The following is a 27,192-nucleotide window of genomic DNA, read 5'->3' on the forward strand; positions in this document are numbered from 1 at the left end:
TTTTCCTCTTTTTTCGACATACTATACTATGATTTTTTTCCACTGTTTTCGACATATTATACTATGACTTTTTTCCACATACTATACTATGACTTTTCTCGACATACTATACTATGACTTTTTTTCCTCTTTTTTCGACATACTATACTATGACTTTTCTCGACATACTATATATACTATGACTTTTTTCGACATATCATACTATGACTTTTTATCGACATACTATACTATGACTTTTTTCGACACACTATACTATGACTTTTTTCGACACACTATACTATGACTATTTTCTCTTTTTTCGACATACTATACTGAGTTTTTTTGACATACTATACTATGACATTTTTCCTCTTTTTTCGACATACTATACTATGACTTTTTTCGATATGCTATACTATGACATTTTTCCTCTTTTTTCGACATGACTTTTTTCAACATACTATACTCTGACTTTATTTCCTCTTTTTTCGACATACTATACTATGACATTTTTCCTCTTTTTTCAACATATTATGACTTTTTTCAACATACTATACTATGACTTTATTTCCTCTTTTTTCGACATACTATACTATGACTTTTTTCGACATGCTATACTATGACTTTTATTCTTTTTTCGACATACTATGACTTTTTTCGACTTACTATACTATGACTTTTTTCGACATGCTATACTATGACTTTTTTCGACATGCTATACTATGACTTTTCTTCTTTTTTCGACATACTATGACTTTTTTCGACATACTATACTGACTTTTTTCCTCTTTTTTTCGACATGCTATACGACTTTTTTTCTTCTTTTTTCGACATACTATACTATGACTTTTTTCGACATGCTATTCTATGACTTTTTTTCCTCTTTTTTCGACATATGACTTTTTTCAACATACTATACTCTGACTTTATTTCCTCTTTTTTCGACATACTACACTATGACTTTTTTCGATATGCTATACTATGACATTTTTCCTCTTTTTTCAACATGTTATGACTTTTTTCAACATACTATACTATGACTTTATTTCCTCTTTTTTCGACATACTATACTATGACTTTTTTCGACATGCTGTACTATGACTTTTCTTCTTTTTTCGACATACTATGACTTTTTTCGACTTACTATACTATGACTTTTTTCGACATGCTATACTATGACTTTTTTCGACATGCTATACGACTATTTTTCTTCTTTTTTCGACATACTATACTATGACTTTTTTCGACATGCTATTCTATGACTTTTTTCCTCTTTTTTCAACATACTATACTATGACTTTTTTCGACATACTATACTATGACTTTTATTGACATACTATACTATGACTTTTTTTCGATATGCTATACTATGACATTTTTCCTCTTTTTTCAACATATTATGACTTTTTTCAACATGCTATACTATGACTTTTTTCGACATGCTATACTATGACTTTTCTTCTTTTTTCGACATACTATGACTTTTTTCGACATACTATACTGACTTTTTTCCTCTTTTTTTCGACATGCTATACGACTTTTTTTCTTCTTTTTTCGACATACTATACTATGACTTTTTTCGACATGCTATTCTATGACTTTTTTTGCTCTTTTTTCGACATACTATACTATGACTTTTTTCGACATACTATACTATGACTTTTATTGACATACTATACTATGACTTTTCTCGACATACTATACTATGACATTTTTCCTCTTTTTTCGACATACTATGATTTTTTTCCTCTTTTTTTGACATACTATACTATGACTTTTTTTCCTCTTTTTTCGACATGCTATACTATGACTTTTTTTCCACTGTTTTCGACATATTATACTATGACTTTTTTCGACATACTATGACTTTTTTTCCTCTTTTTTTGACATATACTATGACTTTTTTCGACATACTATACTGACTTTTTTCCACATATTATACTATGACTTTTTTCGACATACTATACTACGACTTTTTTTGACATACTATACTATGACTTTTTTTCGACATATTATACTATGACTTTTATCGACATACTATACTATGACTTTTTTTCCTCTTTTTCCGACATACTATACTATGACTTTTTTCGACATACGATACTGACTTTTTTTGACATGCTATACTATGACTTTTTTCCTTTTTTTCGACATGCTATACTATGACTTTTTTCCTCTTTTTTTCGACATGCTGTACTATGACTTTTTTCGACATGCTATGCTACGACTTTTTATGTCTTAAGTCATACAGTTGACTGTTTTAACCACATGCCAAGCAAGCATATTTTTTTTAGAAACTACAATAATTTAGGTTTAACATTTTTTAATCAAACAGAAAAGTCAAATTACTGCAATAAAAAATTAAAAAGTTCTGCAGCATCAAAATTTCAAAGATTGTTGTTCCCATTAGTCATTTATACAAAAGCAAAGGAAAATAGGGTCCAGGTTGAAAACTGATTCAGCAGATTCAACAATAAGCAATGACACACTTGGGCAGTTTGACATTTATTATCTGCAGGTAAGTGGTACATTACGTACATTATTTAGGTCTTGATGGATTTTACAACAATATAGAAAAAACAAGTCACTGACAAAAAGACAATCTTGTTTTCTCCTAAAGGAATCCAAAAAAGAATACGATAAATTCACCTGCTGAGATGAAGGACAGACTGTACAACTTCTGTGTTTGTGATGAAGCAATGCAACATTAGGATGTAGGAAAATCTCTGTGCAAACAACAAAAAAATGATTTTCTACTACAAAGAGGACAAAAGCAGATCTACAGTTTCTAGTTGTTTGGCACCATTCTCCAAACTTAATACACTAAATATATACATTTGACCAACATTATTGGAGTCTGTGGATAATAGGAAAAGCAATTAGAGGATTAAAGGTTGAGTTTATGTGGTGAATATCGCCCTCCTGTGGATAAAGGAAGCTAACTATCCTATATGATCCTGTAATATTATCAAAGATGAAAGTGCTGCTGAATACAGAAATTAAATGACTTACATTTCTTGCAAATGGGTCCAATTTAAAAGATGTCTAGACGTTAAGGGCAACATTTGGTTGAACAGTTAAATGTTTAGACATCCAGCTGCTTCACATTCAATTTTAGACATTGAAAAACCTTTGAAACAACCTAGACCAGAGGTTCCAAAGATGATTAGCTTGATAAGAAATAAGGGGAAAAAAACAGAGATTGAAAGCCACGGATTTGAATACACAGTAGTTGTTGTTTCCCACTGAGGTGTCAAAAACAGAATAGATATAAGTTGATAAAATATTGATAATCAATCAAGCAAAATTGCCAAATGTTCATTGACTCCAGCTCCTCAAAGTGGAGTTGCTGCTATATATCCGTGTAAGGTGAATACATTTTTGCTTTTGGAATATTGGCCTGATAAAAACATACACTTTGAAGAGGTCAGCATGGACTTTAAAATCCATTTTCTGATATTTTAGAGTAATTAAATGAAAAAACAATCAATAGAGTAATTGACAATGAAAATTATTGTTGGTTCCATCCCTAGTTTACACTCAAACAGATGCACTTCCTCAGTCAGCAGTGATCTGGTGATTTGTAGGTCAGAAGATTAAAACAGCTAAATGTGATCTAAACCGGAATGGTTTTAAGACATCTAGTTTGACTGTTATTTCAATTGCATTTCAATGACTACATTTCAATGTGAAGTACATAACTGCATGTTGAGATATAGCGTAAATGCTGTTACAATAAACATATGTAACCTAAGAATCAGAAAAGGATTGATTGTCCCTACCTGGACATTTAAACAAGTTTTTTATTTTTATTTAGTTTAGCAAAATTCTGGCTCTGATATGTTTTTTCGCTGAGATGTCGTTAGGTGTTTTAAATTCTTGACAGCTGATATTAATTGTAGATTATTTTTACAGTAAATGTAGCTTATTGCAGGTTACGAGAAACGCAAAGGGAGTCTGATATGGTGTCAGTATAGATAAAGTGTTAGAGTCCATATAGCAACACATAGTTACGCTGTTCTAGGTAGTAAAGATGTTGTGTGTGTATGTGTGTGTAAAATGAATACATGTACACATATACATTACTGCATCCACTTTTATATAATCTTCACAAACAGTTATTTAGTCTCCTTTCCTTCATTTACTGATGTCCATGTCTCGGTAGGAGGGAGTTGTGCTTAAAAGTTTGCAAAAGTCTCTGACAAAATGTCTTTAAAAAAAACAACGTATATTTATCTGACATTTCCTTCTTCTTCTGTGTCCCAATTCATACACATGCTGCGTTCCAGAAAAAGCCAGAAAAGTGTGAAATTCCAACTTCCAACAAGGAAAACTTGCTCCCTTAAAGTAGTATCTTCAAGTAGGAAATTTAGGATTTTTAAAAAAGGAGTCGTGCATTCAAATGCTGCAGGGTATTTCATTTATTGTTGTAAATCAACAGTTGTGTCTGTTGTTAATGTAACAGGGAATTTGACCAATTTTCTGGGGATTTCTGACAGCAAAAAACACACAAACAACCTCTTTTCCTTCATATTCCTCTTCTCGCCCTTCATCATACCATCGTCTCTGAGCTCGACCCTTTCCCGGTGAAGAAGTCCCAGAAATTAGACGCCGGCGAGGGTTTGCTCTCCTCGGGGGTGGTCTGTCTCACCCAGATGCTGCTCTCCATCGACACGCTCAGACTGGAGGAGCTGCCGCTGCCGCCCAGGTTTAAGTTGAGTGCAGAGCCCAGTGGGGCCCTGCGGTCCTGGGTGTTGTGGTCCTGACTGTGGTGTCTGGAGGTGGAGGACAAGGAGGGCTGGGCCAGGCTGAGCAGGTTGTGGTGGGAGTGGAACTGACGCATGTGGCGGATGGATTTACCTGTAGGGGCCTCACCTGGAGGATTGAAAACAAGAAAGAAAAGTGCACGTTTGAACCTTGAAAAGCCATTGAGCAAACCTCTTGTAATCCCTTTTTCTTTTGGGGAAACAATTTATTCAGCAACAGAAAAAAATAAATGCCAAACCTTTGATTTCAAGATTTCAACAAGACTTAACCTATAAAAAAAAGACTATGAAACAACCAAAATATCAATTTTGCAGGAGAAAGTCGTGCTTTTTATTATTTATTTACTCTTCTTCTTTCTGTGAATGTTGTGCAGCCATGGACTGCACTCTTTAAAAAAAGTCTCAAGTCTTTACTCTAAAAGTCTTTCACAGCTAGGTGGTGCTGTGGCCACATATACCATCCCAGCACACTCATGTTTCAAAACTTTCTGACACATTAGTTTGTGTATGGGTCATTAGATGTTCAGTTTCTTTATTCAGGATTTTAGCAATCATGGCTGTTCATTTATATTTCTTTCAAGAACTGTCTAAAAGTTTGTCTTCATGTCCCCTGTAATTGGTACCAAATTTTCTGTGAGAGAAAAGCATTAGCTTTCTATTCCTGAACAAATAAAAGGATATGAATGCTGTTTCAAAGTCCTCTCTATGCTGCCACAATTTTCTAATAATCTGGATATGGTTACATCTCATTAATGTGAAGTAGTTTAATTCTTATATTTAAGTATTTGGTATGGTTAATACATTTTTTCTTTGCCCGAAAATGGTCAAATTTAAAAAGGCAGAACGTCTAAAAAAAAATATTGATATCAACTTCATAACGCTACCGTATCTGGTTTCCTGGCGCTTCCTGTTCTGGTTCAATTTGAGCACGTTGAGGAAGACCTCGCTGGTCAGGCTGCCCTCACTGCCGTTGCTTTTGGGCGGGAAAAGCGGTGATGGTGGCTCTAGAGGGGACAAACTCCCACTGGAGGCTCCCACAGAGTCCAGAGTATCCCGACGCCCCCCCGACTCGCTGCTGCCCTCTGCCATCAAGTGGCTGACGCTAGATGAAGGGATAGAAATATTATGTTGTCTATTGTAGCATCCGCAGTTAGTTTAAAACCACAGTTTAAAAAAAAGGAAATCAGATTTGAAACTCGTTGGGACTTATTATTACTATTACTATTACAAGACCAGTTGCCATGGTTACCTGAGTTTCCTACGCAGCAGATAGTCGATGATGTCCGGGTCTGTCTGGAGCAGACTCATCAGGACCTCCTGCTGCAGCTCTGCAGACACCTGGAGGGTCACACATACCATACATGTGTGCATTACAAAAACCCTTTCTGTAGAAAATGAAAAAGCTAAAATTAAAAAAGCTAAAAAATAAAAGTTAAAATGTGCACCCAAAACGACCCATCTCTGGTAGTTTTAAAATCTTAATTTTGAAGTTGAAATGACTTTCTCTACTTTTCATTCATGGAGTGTCCCTTTTTCCTGTATGATTCATGAACATTTGACATTGTATTAAATGTATACTCCAAAATGTTTTAAAATTTGTTTGCAAATAAGAAATCTCTCTTAAATGGGTAAAGCCACAGTTATTTGGATTACTTTCCTTCAAAGATCTCCCAATGAAAAGTTGAGTTTTCAATACTTGTGAACAAGACAAACTAAACTCCATTCATCTCTCATTTAGCTCTGTTTATAGACAGTGCCTCTAAAAGACGTTTCTGACTAGATTTGAAGGCAGAATATCAGCATCGGCCAAACTGCTTGCTACTCCATCACTGTGAGGGACACCCAATCGCTCAACGAAATCCCGACTGTTTGCTGTCCTTGCTCCTAAATGGTAGAACAAGCTCCCCATTGACATCAGGACAGCTGGAAGTATACACATCATCTGCTGCAGGCTAAACACATCTTTTCCGACTGCACCTTGGCTAAGAAGCACTCTTGCTGTTCTGAGTTTCTACCTTTGTGGTTGAATGCCCTTATCGCAAGTCGCTTTGGATAAAAGCGTCAGCTAAATGAATTGTAATGTAATATGATCATGGGCGTACTGTGAAGAGCCTCTTGTAATTCTGGATGAGCAGCAGGGTGACGCTGATGATCGCCGTGCTGTCCTCGATCCCCATCGCATGGGGACTGGCGTCTGCGCCTCGCTCCCTCTGCAGCAGGTTGGGCCCAAAGATCACCGCCAGGTTCGCAGCCGTCATCTTGTTCCCGGGGATCTAGATGGAGAGAGGGAGGAGGAGGAGGAGGAGAGGAAGGTCAGAAGAAGTCATTGACTCTCAACGAGCAGATGGGTATGCAACTACATAGCATCTTTCTGTTAGACCCTCTGTGCCTGGTAAATGTATATGACCTGTTTTTTCACTATGAGCAGTAGGGCTGCTCGATTATGGAAAGAAAATCATAGTCATGTTTATTTTGGTCAATATTGAAATCACAATTATTTAATACAATTGCTCATTGACTTTTAGAAAGATGCTGCAATTATTGAACTTAAGTCTGTGAAAAAGTTAAACAAATCAACAGTGAAAACACCTTCAACTGTGAAATTTCCCTTAATACTTTTCCCATTTGAACTTCTTCATTGTGTTCTTTTTCATTGAGAACACAAGACAAAATGCAAAACGTAACAAAATAATAGTTTTTCTTGATTATTCCGTTTTTGTGACCATAGGGAGCCAAAATCGTAATCGCGATTACAATTTTGATTATTTGCACAGCCCTATTGAGCAGTCAGTGGTTTACCTCCTCGTGATTTGTTCCGATGGTGTCCTGGGCGAAGCTCTGCACGGTGTGTATCATGCTGAGGAGTCGCAGCAGGGTGTCACAGTTACAGGGAGGCAGCAGGTAGAGGAGGTGCTGCAGGTACTGAAGCTGGTCCGCTCCCCTCAGCACTACAGGAGGCACAGAGTGGAGGAGGAGGTGGTTTAGTTTCATTCATACAGGCGTTACTGCTGTTTTAGTCTCGCATTGCCAGACCTTGAGGGTCTGGCGAGTCCACACACCATTCCTGTATAGGAGAAAAACGTGCTCTGGATTATTGGCATTTCTTTAAACCAATCAAAATCGCCTGGGGCGGCGCTAAGCGCTGGACGCAGCGACGGTGCCGCTGCAACATAGCCTCGGGAAGGAACTTGTTTTGGTGGAATGTGCACGTATGGAGGTGAGCTCTGGAATTAAAATAGCTGTCGAGTGTGTGAAAAAAGATGAACATAATTTGATTAACGGTTCTAGCTCGGAGGATGTTTCCCGAATCGACTGGAGTTTAGAATCCCATGAAACGTCGTCGTGTAGTCGCTGTGTGTGTGCGTGTGTGTGTGTGTGTGTGTGTGTGTGCGTGTGTGTGCGCCTACAGTTGGCGTGCAGGAAGGCGGGGTAGAGCTCTCTGGACAGCAAAGGATCAGGAATTTCTCGGAGGAACTCTTTGAGCAGCGCTGCCACGTCATGGACGCTTTGCTCCTCATCCAGCTGGACGTCCACCCCCCTGTCAAAGTCCTCCAGCAGCTGAGGGGCACACAGAGGACAAATGTACCCAAAAATAAAAAAAAGTGACACACACAAAAACATACACATGGAGGTCAAAGTCCCCCTCCGATGGGACATGATTTCTCTAAAAAACAGGATATCACACATCGTCAACCTCGACAACCTAGAAGATTATTTCCAGCGACAGGAAACACTGGGCAGTGAATCAAGGAAAGATTCACACAATAATCTTATTATTGGTAGTAATAATCCTCTGGTGTCTGATTATGAGAAGCGTAGTATGGGGCAGTTATAAGGAAAGAATTCTACTCATTCAGGAATAACAAAATCTTCAAAATATTCAAGGGTATAACTAAATATTTGTTTTGTTTGTTTTATACCTCAGTCCTGCGACAAACAACACTTTAGCCAGTTTTTTTTTAATGATTAAATTAACAAAACTTTGGATGTGGGTGAACAGAAAATGTCCTCACCTGTTTCACTCTCTTCTTAGAGCTACCAACTCGGAAAATTCCCACAGTCTGAAGACCTGGGGGCACAAAATGGAGCGCCAAATAGTCTCACCAAGTCATCATTTACCTACATTTACATAATAATAATGATAATAATTAACTGCATTTATATAACGCTTTAACGTAGATATTTTAAGCAAACTCCACACAGAAAGGCCCGGTATGACCAGGGTTTGAGCCCCCCCCCTCTCCTCCTCATTAGCATTTAAAGCTACAGACAGAAATAGCACATCCTAAGGAAAGATACAGAAGGAAAAGATAGGGATTAGGGAACCACTAAGGCATATATAAAAGAGACTTCAGATACAGTATTAGGGGACCACTAAGGCCTATATAAGAGACTTCAGATACAGTATTAGGGGACCACTAAGGCCTATATAAAAGAGACTTAAGATACAGTATTAGGGGACCACTAAGGCCTATATAAAAGAGACTTCAGATACAGTATTAGGGGACCACTAAGGCCTATATAAAAGAGACTTCAGATACAGTATTAGGGGACCACTAAGGCCTATTTAAAAGAGACTTCAGATACAGTATTAGGGGACCACTAAGGCCTATATAAAAGAGACTTCAGATACAGTATTAGGGGACCACTAAGGCCTATATAAAAGAGACTTCAGATACAGTATTAGGGGACCACTAAGGCCTATATAAAAGAGACTTCAGATACAGTATTAGGGGACCACTAAGGCCTATATAAAAGAGACTTCAGATACAGTATTAGGGGACCACTAAGGCATATATAAAAGAGACTTCAGATACAGTATTAGGGGACCACTAAGGCCTATATAAAAGAGACTTCAGATACAGTATTAGGGGACCACTAAGGTCTATATAAAAGAGACTTCAGATACAGTATTAGGGGACCACTAAGGCCTATATAAAAGAGACTTCAGATACAGTATTAGGGGACCACTAAGGCCTATATAAAAGCATCCAAAAAGCAGCATGTCATAGGACCTTTAAACCCAGACTTCTATGTTTGCTTCAAGTCAAAAGAGTGCGTTTCATTTGGGGACTCCAAATGGCACCAGTGAGATCTAGCCCACGTCTCACCGTGGGTCTCGATGTGAGTGCAGCACCTCTCCAGCACCTGCGGCACCTGTCTGTAGATGGGGTTGAGGCTGAGCTTGGTCTGGGTCTTCACCTCCGACGAGCCCCTGCCGTCCGTGGACTTCTTCAGCTCCAGCTCGGCCGGGTGAGAGAGCTGCAGCGCCTCCAGCAGGCGAGACTGACTCTCTACCAGGTCCGAGATGGAGTCCACCGACAGACCACCCTGCGGATAGTAAAATGAGATCAAACGATCAAATATTTTACTGAAAAGTCATGAGAAAAGTCCAAAATATTTACACAGATTTGTGTAGCGGAACTTGTTTTTTCTTCTATCCCATTAATCATCTCACGACCCCTCAGATTTGTTTTGTGACCCTTTGGAGGGACCCGACCCTGAGGTTGGGAACCACTGGACTAAATTACAGAACTTCACTGCCTAAGATGGTTAAAACCAGCTCCACAGACCGCATTGATTCATCAGTATTACAGTTTTTCTCAATTGCTAAAACACAATTTTTGAAAATTGCTCCATTTTCTGAAAACGAACACAAAACCTCATCTTCAAACACTATTTACAAAACCTCGGACTCCTCTTGCAAAATTAAACTTTCGCCTCAAAACTGTTTTACCTGTGCTCAAAATCAAACACTGCTCTCAAATCATAAACAAAGTGATCAAAATGATATACACTATCAAGCAGTCAGTAAACAATACACCAAAAAAATAGAAAACACATTGTTCAAAACATATAGTTCTCAGGGAGAAGTACATTTTTAATCTCAAAACAAATTTCATATTTTTCCATCATTGTCTTTAGATGAACGAAAACATCATAGTAGCTCAAAATTGATTAGAAATTACTACTCTCAATCTCTCAATTTTTTTTTCTTCCTCCTCCTTGTACCCCTATTTTTACAGTACTGTAACCTGCATCTCACAAACTTGTCCTTTGTCTCTGTGATACTGTAATTCTTGTTCTTTGTTGATATGAACCTGCAACCAGTTAAAATCTATTGAGCAGTCAGTACTGTTGGAAAGCACAATGTTCAGGGCCATACAATGTGTTCATTGTAGAGTATACAGCCTACAATGCACTGTACTACAGCATACAATACTAAAAGGGACACAAATCAAAGGAGTAAACATGTGATCAATGTGCTTCTTCTTGTCTTTGGGCTGGGTCCGGCCGGAGCACTTCGTCGACATCACAAGCAATATTGTCCCTCCTGAGGCAACGGGGGAAGAAGCGTCTTGTGTGCCGTATCCAGCCCTGACACCTCGCATACGCACTCATCCTCGTCCTCTCACATCGTTTCTTCTATCCATTCTCAGACTTTCTCCTTCCCACCTTCAGCAACCTGTTTGCTCTCTGAACTGGCTTATATTGGTTGTGTCACATCATTTGAAACAAGTGAAATCAATTTTGAGTGGTTGTGTTCAATCAGTGACATGTCTTCTCTAGTTGTATTTGATTGTTGCCACTTGTGTTTACCAGTATGGATGACATGTGCATTAGAGTGTAGAATGTGTTTTGAGAATGAGAATGTCTTTAGAGTTTTGCTGAAAAGTCTAAGTGAGATCTGCAAATTGTGTTTGACCATGTGAAATGGTTTAAGGTATTGACAACAGACTGCACAATTAGCTAAATGAGTTCAGGCAACTGAGAACTTTGTTCAGCCAATGGGTTTTAGTGTTTTAGCAATTGAGAAAAACTGTAATAATCTAGCCGGCCTCTTTAAGTTTGTGGGGATGGAATGGACTGAACAATTACATCAAACAGAGCCATAATGTCATTCAGTTCAAAAATAGATTAAAGAAATCATTACTTGACCAGTACAGAAAATAGACCAAAACACAGGAACGGAATTGTAATTTAAAAATGTATTGTCGTTATTGTTGTATTGTTGTTAGTTATTGTAAGACTGAAAGATTGTATGCTGTATTTCCATATCTATTTACTTTGTAATAATATGATTTTGTGAAATAAGGGGCAGGACCAAATAAGCTATTTGCTTACCCCTGCACCTTCTCGAACTAATCCTTTTATATTTTTATTTTGTTTTGGTTTTTTGTTGTTAATTCCTGATTGTTTGTGTTTTTTTATGGTTTTAAAAAAATTGTGTTTTGTCTTGCATCATTGTTGATTGTTCGAGATAAATGAAATGAAATGAAGATCGCAAGTTTGGGAAAACTTTGATTTCCCAGTCAGTTACAGTAGTACAGGTGAGAGAGCGGTGGATAAGACGAGGACTGTGTCGGCGTTGCTCAGCAGTTGTTGGGTATGTGAGTGGAAATACATCTAACATGTTAACGCATATCGGACGCCATCACCCACATGTGCCAATCACTGGAACGTGACAAAAAAAAAAACTGTCCAACTTCTCCTCCCTTCTCATGCTACGGAAAGCTATCTCATGGTGACAGTTCATTTTATTGACTGAGTCGGAAATGAAAGTGTCAGTTCTACAGACGCGGCCCCTGTATGAGCAGCACACAAGCACTCACCTAGCTACAGGAGGTCGTGGCCAGTTGGCAAAGGTATGCCTGTCCCACTTAATAGCAAGAATACTTTTGTGGGGGAAGTAGAATTTTTTTGTTTTGTTATTATTCCACGTAATTTGCACTTTCATAAATAAGAGATGCTGTATTTTCAGTTTATTTATTTATTATTTATAGCTGATTGTCTTATTTTGTTTACAAGTTACAGATGGAGTCTGGAGATGATGTGGGGTACTTATTGTTTACATCTTACTTTACTGTATGACACTAGGCGGTACAGCCTGAGACATGCACAATAAAAAAAAAAATTGCCTTCTGCATTTTTGTTTTGCTTTTCCCTCCATTGTACTGAACCGTGACTTCTGTATACCGTTCCACCCCTACATTACATGTAGGCATTTGAACCACTGTAACATAAATAAATGTAAAAATATTGATTAGTCCAGCTTTAAATGAAGATAAACAACATATTCTCATAATGCTGGACTGGAGAAAGAAAAGAGACACACAGAGAGAAGCAGTGGCAGAAGACAATGGAAAGAACATTTTTAAAGATGGATGTCAGGCGAAGAAGAGGCCAGCAGAACATCCTGACGTTTCCATCCAATACATACCCGAGAGCCTGAAAACAGAAATATAAATCACTTGTCTACGACCTGCAGCAAATCGTTTCTGGAGGAACGTCAAGTGTCTGAGGAATTTCCAACAGCACTTCAGTCCAGAAACCAAACGGCACCAGAGTTCAGGAATTATTTGGATATTTATTGTGTAAAAGGGAAAATGTTTTGTCTCTTTTTAAGCCTGAAAATCTGAGTATTTTATGAAACCTAACCTCTGTTATTAGATGGCCCATATATGATTAAAAAAAACTATTTTCTTAGCCATAAACCTCCAAAAATAGCTGCTGTATACCAATTCCATACTACACAATAACAATATACAGTATGGTTTATACTTCACAGGTTTTCTTCAAGTTATTTTTCAAGCAAGAAAACGAAACATTCCCTTGTTTCAGCTTTTACTTTTCTGTGTCATACGTGATGCTAAAACAATATCTTTGGTTTTTGGACTGTTGGTCAGAGAAAAGAAGACATTTAAAGTAGAGATGCACCGATTGACCGGCCGGTGACCGGAATTGGCCGATTTTCACGTCATCGGCCATGACCGGCGACCTGCCGGTCAGACTGACATATGCCGATTTTATGCCGGTCAAATGCACTCGGGCGCCGCATGATTTACATCGCGCAACAGCAACACCACACGTGCATATGCAGGGTTTCCGCTGTATGCATGTAGCAGCGGCGCACTGCCGCTCCATCAGCTGTTTATGAAATGTCATAAAGTCATAATTATACATGGCTCGAACAGTCAGCCGCTCTCTCTCCCCTCTGAGGCTGAAAAACTGGAACATGAAAATCGCACTCACGTGAAATATGACAACTACAGTTTATTGGAAAATAGCGTTGGATACTCTGACCTGAGACGCTGTATAAAAAAAAAAAATATATAAAAAAAATTTAAAAAAAAGAGACGCTGAGTCCTCAAACATTACTGTTTGCGCTTTCCAGGTTAGTGGGGGTGCATACGCATGAACATTAAAAAACGTAGACATTAAAAACGTAGTAATATTTAAAGAGTTTAGTTTTGTTGTTAAACTGTAAAATGAGCGGTGACGTTAAATCATCTGTTTCAGGTAACGGCACTCTAGGGTACCGTCTATTTGCTGGATTGTTCCGAGGTAACCGGCGGTAGCTAACGTTAGCAGATAAGCCTGTTGACAGCAACGGCATTGTTCACATTTATGCACAATGACACATAAAGCAAACTTGCTAAAAAAGGAACTACACGCTGTTCTCAGGTAACGTTACTGTTGACGTTCAAACAGGCCTGTGTGTGTGTTTTGAGAAATAGCTTTAAACTGCATTAAGGCTATATTTATTTTATTTTTATTTGTTATTTATATATTATTTTATTGCCATTACCTGTTTCCCCTGTCTTCATACATACAGAAGTTTAGTTTGCTAAATTTATCACATTTTTTTAGTTGGATATTGGATGTGAAAAGAAGGAAATGGTTTTTCCGTAACATTGCACTTTAGATGTGTGTGAATTTCCCACACCAGGAGTCATTTATATAGTTCTATTTTATAGCGATCGATTATCTATTTAAAAAATGTTCTATGCAAAATGTAACATTTTCTATTAAAGAAAAGATAGAAAATAAATATTTGTGTGTGCTGTAAAGTGGTTAGAAAAAATGAAATCTGAATCGGCTAAAATCGGTATCGGCCTAGAAAGTTGTAATCAGTGCATCTCTAATTTAAAGACGTCATCCTGGGCATAGGGAGATAAAAAAATATTCCCTTTTTCCCATTTCCTGAATAATTGCATCCCTAGTTAGAGCACAATAAATCAGTGTACTTTTATATTTTCTTACAATATACAATGATACCATACTGGCAGCAACAGACATCAATCAAACGGTGATTTTGGAACGTCACTGCTAATTAAACTTTTAGTAAATTCCTACTGTAATTTCTACATGTATGTGTAACTTTGCATGTCTAAGTAGCTCTTTCCATTTCCTTTATTAATTGCAAGTGTACCTGCTTAAAATTAGTATGTACAAAGTGTTGACTCAGGACAGTTTAGGTAACCTGAAAGCCCTCCATCCCCATCCATCTCCCTTTCTAGTTCAAGTGAAGGAGGTCTGGTCCCCTTCATTGCTCTAATCTAAGTGTATAGAGAAATAAATATATTGTTACAATGATTTAGAATATCCTCACAGCAACTTCTACTGCCATGCAGTCTTCTCTTCTACTATCCATCTTGTTCCAGCCATTAATTTCAACCTTTAGTCCGACTGTGTACACTATCTGTCACTGCACAGGACACGACGCAGCGACTACGCCACCACATTACTGCTGCCTCATCTGTCAAGCTGAGTGTGTGTGTGTGTGTGTCTCTCAGATATGTAAACAGTGAGCTGCTACAGTCCAGACAGCTGTAAGAGGGTGAGTCAGAGTCCCATTTAGGTCGAGACGGATAAGAAAATGTTGTCTTTCTCACTATTTTTCTACTAAACAACCAGTCCTACTCTATTAATAATCACGGCAGGGAAATATCCATCAATACAAAGAATTATACTGAAGCTTAACTTATAGCCTGATGCTCATGTGAAGGCATAAAGTGGGAATTTATGTTGTAAATATGTGTGAAGTTTGGAATCTTTTTTTTTTGGGGGGGAAAAAGACTTTGAAGAAAAAAAAAAAAAAGGTTTTGAAATGTGTTTCAGTGATGTGAACACAAGTGGACAGCCGAAACATCGCTATTCACACCTGTGTCTATCATGTGTCTGCAGCTGACCACTTCAGATGCGTTTAGATTTCGTTACTGCCGACGTCACTTCTGCTAGAAAGTCAAAGGGCCCCGCACACAGTAATTACGTCCACGCTCACGGCAGTCATGTTAGCGGTGGTGTGGGTACTGCTGGAGATATCGCTGTCAGCAGAATCCAACACATCACCATCCATCGGGGAAAAAAAACAAACATGGAGAGTCACGCAACACTTGACATAAGCATAATGTATACCTAGTCACTTTGCAGATCCTGATTAATACAAAATACAATAAACAAATACATTTGGAAGTTTTATTTTAAATTAAGATACCTAGCAGTAAGTAATCAAACTAACAGCTGCAACAATAAAGTGATGATCATCTCCTGTAGCACTTGGGATTGATTTTTCAATGAAAATATACAAATAAAATGTATTATTATGAACACATTAATGCATTATAATCCTGTAATATAATACATATGATTCTGCATAATGACTGCTTTTACTTTCAGTACTTTTAGTCCATTTTGATGCAAATATAATATATATATAGTACATTTTGAATGCAGGACTTTTTTAGTATTTTGCCATGGTTTAAGTACCGGTACTTTTACTTAAGTAAAAGAGCTGTGTACTTCTTCCACCACTATTGCAAGTTTAATATATTTGGGTTTCAGAGTGTAAGTTAAAAAAAACAAGCAATTTGTGGGATTTTACACTATGTTTTTTTTTTACTTTTTAAGATCAATAATCAATAATGAAGATAATTGTTGTTGTTGTTGGTTCCAGCTCTTAAATACAGAACCACATTATTATTTCTGTCTGTCTTCTACCAAATATTCACCAATAGTACCAATTCAGGCAGCACTGTGTGTGCAGTGTTTACCTCAATGACTGATTTTTATGAGCTGAACTTGATAGGTGCTTCAGGTTTGATTACTGTACTCTGCGGCTGTAATGATACTCATTAAAAGCATAACATAACAACTACTTCCAGATTAGTGTGGAGAGGATTACAGGGTGTGCCGGCTTCAAGCAGAGAGGGTTCACACAGATGAAAAACACACACAGCATTTTTTCGTATGAACACACGACTGGAAACAAATATAAGAATTTCAGATGTGAAAATGCTTACAGATGCAGTCAGACATTAGCAGGCTGCACCATTGAGGCTTTCATTGCCCACACACGCACGCACGCACGCACGCACACACACACACACACACACACACACACACACACACAGACACTAAACCTGGCACAAAGAGAGACATCTGGACTGCCAGTTTCCACTTCACCGATTATGAGAATTTTCTTCCCTTGACTCACTGATTCAAATCTTTCTAAAAATACACACATGGGAACACAGAAAAACAAATACCCACCATTTGATTAAACGTGGAATTTGGCAAAAGCAAGGAAGAAATTCAAAAATGCAATATTGCACTTGGAGCAAGAGAAGTAAAACTAAATGTCAAAGTTGCTGATCCATCAGTCACAGTGGCTGCATTCACAACCACCTACTGTACTTGTTAAGAACACAATGTCCCTAATACACAATGTACTGCCGACCGCACAAAGTCAGTACAACCAATTTGTTCCCTTAAAAGGTGCAGTAGGTAAGCCTTATAAAACAAACTTTCTGTCATATTTGCTGAAACTGACCCTATGTTCTAGTAGAACTACATGAAGCAGGTAATTTAAAAAGAAATCTGGCTCCTCTGGCTCCACCTACAGCCTGTAGTGCGATTTGCAAAAATCTACAGCTCCCTGTTCAGAATCACCAATCAGGGCCAGGGGGGGGGTGTCTAACTGCGTGTCAATCACTGCTCATGCACACGCATTCATTCTCCCTTGTGGGGGGAGGGGCTTAGGAAACCGTTTTGGGCTTTAGCGGAAAGGGGGGAGGGACTGAGAAGTTGTTGACGTTCAAATTTTTTGGCTAAGTCCTGGATCTTCACAGTCCTACCTACAACACCTTTAAAAGCCATGACAGGTTTATATTTGCTGCTCCAGACATGCACCATATTTACACACATCTTTATGGGTTGAGTAAGTTAAATGACCTCTGAAGTTTATAAAACTTTTTGTACAAAAAAGTTCCCCAAAATAAAACAAAGGCTGTTTGTTGTCGTTACTGAGATGTTGACACACTCACTCACCCTTCTCTGTACTCGGCTGGAGTTATCCAGAAACGTGGGCGACATTGGTTTGTTGTGGGTCTCGTAAATGGTCGCCGGTGCTACCGAGTTTGTAGATGGCGAGCCGGGACCTCCTCCTGTGTTCCCGTTGAAGAACTGCCTCTTCTCGGCCCTGAAGCGCAGAACGCTGGCCTCCAGGTCCAGACAGTCTCGCCTGCTCTCCTTCAGGGCGTCCTGTCGCAGCTTGTAGGCTCGGTCGTTGGCGATGACCTGGGAGAGGGGGATGCCGAATGCCTTGGGGGCCGATTCTGAGGGAGGAGAAGGTGGAAAAAGGAAAGGAAAGACATTATTTTGTGTTTTCTTGTCAGCGATGATGTTAACTGGCTGAAGAAATCTGATAAAGTCACAGAGAGGACGGAATAATTTGTTTGGTTTGACAGAAAGTTATTAACGTTTTAATGGAGGTATTTTTTTTTATACAAGAAGAAGAAACACACAAGAAACACACAGTGGCCAATCAGAATGAACACTTCTCCACTATCAAAACAGTTTTGCAGGTCATTTCATTTTGTGTGAACACATCAATGTTGTAAATCAGCAGTTGGAGCAGAACTGGAGTCCTGAGTGATTCTCATTTTATTTACAGAACACATTCCTCTCTGCTGATCACATCTGAACTCCGAACAGGAAGGTTATTTCACTTTCATCTTTGGGGCGAGACACTTTTTCTTGACAGAGCAAATATGGCCTAAGTGAAACTACAAAAATAAAAATCTGTAAAAATGTAAGCACTAATTGTGACGCACTTCGGGTTTTTGCACCTATACACATACATAATGTACCAATGGTGTTGGAAATCAGCTTGCCTCTGCCTTTTTAACTCAGCGATCATCACACAGCCCCTTAAATGAGAGCTTAGATTTGAAGTAGACGGGCAGTAGAAGAATAGACGGACTGGATCGAGAGAGCAGGTAAAAGAGGGTTAAACAGGTAATTCTGTTAGAGCAGTCACAGCCACAAACCAGACATCACAATCAGACTGATACAGGCTTACTGCAGGTAAACGCAACATGAGGGAGGGTGCTGTCATCGCAGGAGTTTCATGATCTGCAGCTCGACTGCTATAACTGCAAATCCTTCGCTCAACAGTTGAGCGCACATTCTGATCTGGCACAAAATCCAGTTAGAGGTAAATTAAAGCATTAAGAACAAAAACAAACAATGGCTTTGGCTTGTGAAATGAGCACGAATTAACACTCTACAGAAGTCCACTCCCGCCAGGAAAATAAAAATAAAAAGAATGGGGGGAAAGATTCTCAGACAAACTCAAGGTGTTTATTTGCTTACACAATTATGATAGTAATTCCTATGTGAAATTATGAAATGTCAAAATGTTGACTTAAATCGATTAAATAATAATGTTTTGCAGAGCCATTGATATTGGACAATTCTGCAAAACCACAGAATACATTCAATGACGGAGTTTTCATTTTCAATGACAAGTTATTTATTTCAACAATATGCTAACTACAGTATGGTTAAGGTTAGGAAAAGACTGTAGTTAGGGCAAACAAATAATGACGAAGGTATGGTTAGGGCAAGCCACACTCGTGACCAAAGATTTGTCACTGCTTCTCAGTAATTTTTTATCCAACAGTGGTTTGCACCTTCAGGTAACAATTCCAGTAATTCCCCCAAGAGCAAGCATTTAGTGCGACAGTGGCAAGGAAAAACTCCTTTTTAGACAGAAACCTTAAGGGGTGAGGAAAACCAGGGTTTTCCCTCCTTTATTCTAAAAAGAAATCCTGTCCACAAAAACAATGTTTAAAAAATACAAAAAAAAACACCACTGAAGCGCAGTCAGGAGCATGCCAAACCAAGAGGTGGCGATAACCTTAAAGCCATGTTGACCAATCCAAAGCTATTACCGGAAGGCTACCTGGCTGCAATAGTGCATCAATCTGTGAGCGGTTAGAGCCACAGATATATATAAAGGCTAGATGTCTTACGGCAGAGTCTCTAACGTCATCACCGGCGGCCATCTTGTCACAGGCAAGCTTTCTTGCGGGCTCTGTGGTACCTGATGTAAGGTGAGTGATCTGCACGGACACAAATACTCTTATCTCGCTGAAATCTTGACGGATTTACAAACGGTTTGGTTTCTTACAAACGTTATTAACGTGGCTATAATTCTGGATGCTTGAACATGTTGAAATTGTAGCTTTTCTTTTCGAAAAACGACTTAATCGTGCAGCATAGTTGTGTTTCACAACTACTTGCAAGTTATCAAGGCTGAGACCACAATCAAGCTGTACAATTATATAGGTTTTACTGACACCAATAACGATTTTACGACAACTAATCTTTTGTCAAAATTACAATCTTTGTGGATGTGGTTGTAGTTATTAGCCTAGCTGGCTAATAACAAGAAGCTTTGAGTGAGACCTAGTAGGAGCTAACGTTACAGTTTAGTTGCTACCCAGCAATTTTACATCAGTGGGAGGGGCAGAATTGCTCTCTCTTTTCAATATAACTTAAGTTGCACATGAGTTCCAATCGCTTTGGTTTGTTAAAAACATCTTACATTATGATACAGGAAATTGCTGTCTTTATAAGAGAAGATGCCAGACTTTTGTGTAGCCTACGGATGCGCCAATCGCCGGAGTCTCAAAACGAGAGCCCGTGGGATCACCTTTCACCTGTAAGATATGACAATATTATGATGATATTTGGGATAATCGTTAGTTACTTAGTGGATGTATGTACAATACAGGTCCTGTTACACAGGAACAGCGGGGCTATGACATAATAGTATTACAAGATTGTTGTTGACCCAAGGCTTTTTAGAAGTTTGTTTACACAATCGCTAAATGTTTCTTTTGGACACCTTTTTATAACTAGTTTAGTATGGTTGTCTTATTCTAAAGTACATACATGCATACATGCACACATGCATACATACAATTACCCCAAACACAGATAATTTAGGTGTGTATTTTTTGTCCTTACCGTTAATGTTGAAAGAAGGAAAAAAGGGTTGGAAATGTTGACAATAATTGATATATCTGGGTACATTTCTCACGTTTTTAAGGTTTCCCAAAACCGGAAAGATGAGGAGGCACTGGGAACTTGCCCTAAGAAGGGACGGTTTTGTTGCCTTTGACAGGACACTGCTCTGCAGTGAGCACTTCAAGAGTGAGGACTTTGACAGAACGGGGCAGAATGTCCGGCTTAAAGATGGTTGCATGTGGAATGTCAAACAAATGAGAGCATCATATGGCTTGTTATATTAAATCCTTTATCTTGGTGGTACCCAGAAAGGTCTATGATGATGTTAGTAGTCTAAGAGCCCAATATTATTTGAGGTGGTACTCTGCGTAAAAAGTTTGAGAACTACTGGCTATCCCACTTGCTCTGTCACTCATACACTTGAATGAATGACAAATGAATAAACATGTGTGAACATTGAAAATACACCCAGGGGTAGGCAACCTTTTCAATCAAAAGAGCCAACCCAGAGTTGGGACCAGCAAGCAGAGCTGCTGTCTGTTTAAAATCCTCCTCTTCACTGATAAAGCTCTTCATGGTCAGGCCCCTTCATATCTTAAAGAGCTCATAGTACCCTATTACATTTTTTTTAGAACACTACATTCTCTGAATACAGGGCTACTTGTGGTTCCTATAGTCTCTAAAAGTAGAACAGGAGCCAGAGCCTTCAGTTACCAAGCTCCTCTCCTGTGGAACCAGCTTCCAGTTGTGGTTCGGGAGGCAGACACCCTCTCCACATTTGAGAGTAGGCTTAAGACGTTCCTCTTTGATAAAGCTTATAGTTAGGGCTGGATCAGGTGAGTCCTGAACCATCCCTTAGTTATGCTGCTATAGGCCTAGACTATTGGGGGATTTCCCATGGTGCACTGAGCGAGCTGACTGTGGCAAGATGGCCGCCAGGTGCGGACGTCGACCTCCATTGGCCAACAGCGCGGACGAGACATCTAGCCTTTATATATATCTATGGTTAGTGCTAGCACTATTTTGGCCATGTCTACCGTTGCATTAAAAATGTTGCCTTATTTGTGACACCTCACAAAGGGGATAATGGCGCACACTCTGATGTTACACGCCAAAAACTCTGTTTTCCCTGTATACATGACACACACACTGAAAACAGAGTTTCTGGAAATGTTCACCTTAAAAGGAGTTTTCCAAAACATCCGTTTGCAGTGACCTAAAACGCTGTTTGTGTAGACAAAAGACCAAACGGACAGAAAAAGCAACGTTTAAAAAAAATACCCCTGTACTTGTGGACTAGGCCTTTGGGGAGTCAGTTACAGAATAAATGTCATTCCATCACAAAGGATGTTTGCCAGTTAGTGGTCTTGAACCGTGATTATCCAGTTGAAGGACGCACTGTCCAATGACTGATACATCCTGCCAACACTAAGTGTATAGTTTGTTCCACTCTACAGCACCTGATATACCCAGGAATAAACTGATGTTCTAAAAAGTGCCAGTGAAGCATCAGAGCTCACTCTGCATGTGTCATAACAAGGTCATATTCACACAATCATAAGCGCACGCACACACACACACACACACACACACACACACACACACACACACACAGTCTGTATTGTATAATTATTACAACATCTTCCTGTGTTGCGTCAAGGGAGCTATGTCTCTAAAAAGCTGAGAACTTCCTCCACCCCTGGTAATAACCAACATCAGTGCCCATTTTTCCAACTTACTTTGAGGGTACATCTACACTACTACATTTAAATTTTTAAGCGGCATTTGAGACAAAAATGATTTCTGTCCATTCAACCATTTAGGCTCAGTACCATAAATGATCTCATATTTGCACGTCTTAAAATGCATATCACACCATTCACATACAGCGGCATGCGCGTGCCGGTATAAACATGAAGCAATCTTTCTGACGCTACTCTGCGGTTGAAAATCATGAATGTATAATCTGAAAATACTTTGGAGAAAGAACAACAATGGCGAAAAGTAAGGCCAGGGATTTATTTGCTTGGACCGGCGACGATATGGAACTGTTACTGAAAGGTATGCAAGCCTAAGTAACCGATCAGACTAACATGCGTTGTCGTTTCCAAAGGTCTCTGTTTCTTCCCGTCCAGACTACAACGCAACCTCAGAGTTTTCAAAACAAAACGGGGGCAGCAGTGTTTTCCAAATGTCTGTTTTAGGAGCTCGGTAACGCCACACAGTGTGGACACAAGGCATAAACGTAGCAAAAGATATCCGTTTTTAAACCAAAACGTAGTAGTGTAGATTTAGCCCGAGTGCATACATTTAATAAAAGTAATCCTCTTGCTTTGCCGCTTATCAAGCAAGAATTCCTGTTCGAGCACACGTCATCAGGATGGACACCACCGTGTGTAACCCGGTACATTTTAAACAAACAACGTCCCCTGCTAACGAGAACTGGCTACCTTCCATTGAATAAGATGCCATCTGTTAATGTGTCTTACGCACTGCACTTTAATGGCAAAGTTTGATCAGTAAGCTCGCACTTATTCCTCACAGTGCTGACGTATGTCGGCAGGAACAGTCGAGCTGACCACCCCGTGCCGCTGTCTACAGACGTTTGGCCACGCTTTCTGGCATCCAGTGCCAGCTGGTTTTAGCTGCATGTGCTGGAGGTGTTAAAAGTAAACATTGAGGATTTAAAAGTTGGCTGTGGCAGCTTGGAAGTCTTGGACAACATTTCAGAGAGTCAGACCGCCTAGCTAACGGGCCGTTAAGACAACTGAGAGGTCCAAAGAGTCACTGCTACAGAGTTATAAGAAAGGTGAATAAAGTCTGCAGGTTTCGGGGATCCTTTAAATCAACCTGAAAAGGAGTTTAAATTTGTAGTTATTAGTTGTTTTAAGGCTGATTTTTATTTGATTTGTCATTTTTTCTAGCAGTGCTCCCAGATTTTCTGCTTAGTTTTAGACTTTTGGGCACACAAGGCTTTGTTTATATGTATACATGTAAGAATGTATATATTTGAGTATACATATCTAGTTGACAACATAATGTCATGTACCTACATCATGGTTTAAGTTAGGATAGTTCTACTTAGGGCTGCATGATTATGGCCAAAATGATAATCACGATTATTTTGATCAATATTGAGATCACAATTAATTATCACGATTATTTGTTGATTTTAACCAAAACTAATTTTATTGTCACATAGGCTAATTATAACTGCTTTCACAGCCATATTGTGCTACATCCCTCCTTTGCTGAATGATACTATGAAGGAGTATGCCATTTCAGCTGTTGTGCGACCGCTTTCCAAACATGGGCGTTTGCTGTGAAAAAGATACAGGCACAGCAATTTTCTGTTCACGTTAACGGTGCATGTTAAAATGCGGTGATACACTTAAATGTCTGCGTTGTGCTCTGATGCTCCAAAACAGACGTTAGAGGCAACAGAAACATCGCTGCATGTCACGCTAGTAAACACGTTACACGTTATCTGTTGTGGAATTTTCCTCACGTTACTCTGTCCTCTGTGACTGTCAACATCTAAACTAAGCTGAGCGGTGCAGGGAACAACTCTGATTGGCTCATGGAGGCACATGATCAGACAGTGGTTTACGGAGCTTTGGAAAAAAACGAACTTTGATACAGAGCGTTCTATGAACGGAATGAAGCATTTTAAATATCGCTCGATCACGTGAATTTGATCGTGGGAAGCCAAAATTGTGATCGTGATTAAATTTGATTTGATTAATTGTGCAGCCCTAGTTCTACTACTTACATGTATCTATATATCTCTATATTGATTTTATTTGATTATTTTTAATCTTTACAAATGTTATGAAAATTGTTACCCAAAAAAAGAATACAAATTTTTCCTGAGTCAGTGCTTTAACTTTAAAAATGAAGGGATTTTTCTGACCATAATACAGTATTATTTTTTAAATTAGATAAAAAATATATTTCTGACAGTTAAAAGAGTATAAGGTAAATTCTTGAGTTCCAAGTCAAACCTTTGTTGGAAGACATGGAACATCGAAACTGATTAAATGTAGCGTTACATTTGTTTCAACACTCCATTTTAATCATTTAAATAACAGTATTATTTATTGATGTATAATCAGTTATATTTTTGTCTCATCTGATAATCTTTCACTTCCTTTTGTAGTACAGGTTTTGGGCTCCATATGGATTGTGCAGCATGGGGGAATTTGCACTCATGACCTGGGTATTTCTAAAATCCTGGCCCTAGTAGGCATCATTACTCCAGTTAGCGTTTCACTGATGAGACCCCTCAGGACAGGTCCTGGGTTTAAAGTAACACAATAAACAACTAAAACTCAGACAGGAAGACAGCTGTGCGTGTCTGACTGGTCAAAGCCCTATTGTTTACGAATTTCACTGCTTTCCTTCTTTAGTATTTCTGGTCCTTAGGTCATCGAGGACTAAAGGAGCTATATTTAGATGCAGTTCAGTGCTCGCTACCATTTCTCCGTTACCACGCCAGCAGCTGGATGTAAGTATTGGTCCTCCGAGGCATTGAGCTAAGTGAATTGTGAAACTTGTGTTTCTTTAACAGAGAATGTCCTCTGTGTAAACCCCAGTGAAACACATGCAACATCACAGAAGCTTAGTAACTTGTTTTTAACCTTCTCCTAAAATAACGTTATAATAATAAAAGCAGGATGGAGGCCAAAGCAGCAAAGAGAATTACACAAATACTGGAGGTGGAGCGACTGGGAAAAAAGTAAAGAAGAAAAAACAGCCTGTGAACTCTTTCTGACATCACAATGGTGGGTTTCCAAAGCAGGCTGTTCGTGACACTCATGCCCAATTTACGCAGCAATTAGCCAGGTGTGCAGAAGTGAGAAAGTAAGAAGGATTTGAAACGTCTCCCAAGTTTATTTTCTTCTTTTAAACAGTTTTTTTCTGTCGCTTTTGTGCGTACAATCAAGGGCAATGCCATGAATGCCTCTGTTTGAAAGGCTCCCTCCATTCTCATTGGCAAGATTCATCACGTTCGAGACTAAAGACACGCACAAATAAAGCTGAATTCTTGTCTTTCGCCTGAAACCAGTATAAACACTTTTTCCTTTAGTTCATACTGCGTAGTTTGTTTCAAGCATGCCCTTGAACCGTAACACTGGGCAGTCAAGATAAACATTTAGCACTCATTTTATCAACGCTGAAGCTCTACACCACTGCATGCTCATGCAACTGTAGTTTAACTGCCTCCTGTAATAGCTTTTAGTTGATACTGAAAATGGTTTAAACGACGAAAGGCCAAAACGCATGCTAGGTTTTTAAAAATACCAGTGTAAGGCAGGCTGCAAAAAGATTATGCCAAAATTTCACCCTCTGAAAAATCCCAAATCAAGTTTGTGACTCAATGCTGCAAAAAAGTCTTGTCCGTTAACTACAGGAATTCCCTTGTCAATAAACACGCTGTTTAGTACATGACTTGAAGGCAGCACTAATCTTATTCGTCCAGTTAAACTTCAACAGGCACACTGTCACATCTAGTCTGATCCATAAACTGTAACTGTAACTGTAATTGAGTAGTGATGGCCAAATTAAGCTTCGTGAACAATTTCCTTTATTTTCTGAGCCCACTAGATGGCGCTCTTGGTTTTAAGAGAAAGGCCTAAGGCATTGCAATTCAATGTATTCTAAACCCTTTGTTGAACAGAGAGCGCCATCTAGTGGGCTCAGAAAATAAAGAAAATGGTTCACGAAGCTTCATTTGGCCATCACTATTAATTGAGATCTCTGTCTTCATATTTGCTTTCTCCTCCACTATCTGCTGTGATTTTCTGCACCAGAGAAATGCTTTCTAGCTCAATCAGCATCAAATCAAGGAGAAACTGTTGTGTATTTTCCCATCATTCCCATTGGCAAACTCAGAGTAACTCCACTTTTACCACTAAACAATCCTGTTACCTGCCGAAAGGCTGCACAGTCTTGCCTTCAGCAGTAGGGGCAGCAGAGCCAGCAGGAGCGCTGCTAGGTCCCAACGTTCAGTGTTTTTGATTAGCAGGGTTAGCTTCAGCTAAGTCTCTGTGTGTGAGAGGCTGGAGGCAGGATTTAAAGACCTGCGTGGACAGCCTGGGAATGTGTGTGTATGTGTGTTTTGGCTCTCTCACTGCTGTGTTAATCACCTGAGGATAGAGAAGAACATCTCTTTATGAGAGGTAGGGGGTCACATGGTAGATGAGACAAACAGTGAGAAAGAGAGGAAGAAGAGGGATGTAAAAAAAAGCAGAAGAGAGAGATGAAGTGTAAAGATGGAGGCAAACAAAAACAGCTGAAGGTGGAGTGGAGGCCTGTTTATGTCCCGTCACCAATACTGGCTTGGCTG

The 27,192-nt window shown here is 39.0% G+C and overlaps 1 protein-coding gene across 3 annotated transcripts in view; it reads right to left on the minus strand.

Annotated features, from left to right (window-relative positions):
• Positions 1-2,468: 2,468 nt before the first annotated feature.
• arhgap36 (Rho GTPase activating protein 36) overlaps positions 2,469-27,192 on the minus strand; it is a 72,497-nt gene continuing 47,773 nt past the window's right edge. For all 3 annotated transcript variants that reach the window (XM_078275705.1, XM_078275707.1, XM_078275706.1), the window contains exons 4-12: positions 17,856-18,142; positions 9,857-10,076; positions 8,759-8,814; positions 8,153-8,303; positions 7,545-7,693; positions 6,848-7,018; positions 5,995-6,083; positions 5,630-5,847; positions 2,469-4,854 (exon numbers count right to left, since the gene is read on the minus strand). In XM_078275705.1, the coding sequence (XP_078131831.1) occupies positions 4,532-4,854; positions 5,630-5,847; positions 5,995-6,083; positions 6,848-7,018; positions 7,545-7,693; positions 8,153-8,303; positions 8,759-8,814; positions 9,857-10,076; positions 17,856-18,142 (1,664 nt within the window). In that variant the 3' untranslated portion in view covers positions 2,469-4,531. The remainder of the gene's footprint in view (positions 4,855-5,629; positions 5,848-5,994; positions 6,084-6,847; positions 7,019-7,544; positions 7,694-8,152; positions 8,304-8,758; positions 8,815-9,856; positions 10,077-17,855; positions 18,143-27,192) is intronic.

The sequence above is a fragment of the Sander vitreus genome, chromosome 19 (genome assembly GCF_031162955.1).
Source record: "Sander vitreus isolate 19-12246 chromosome 19, sanVit1, whole genome shotgun sequence".
NCBI classification, from domain to species: Eukaryota; Metazoa; Chordata; class Actinopteri; order Perciformes; family Percidae; genus Sander; species Sander vitreus.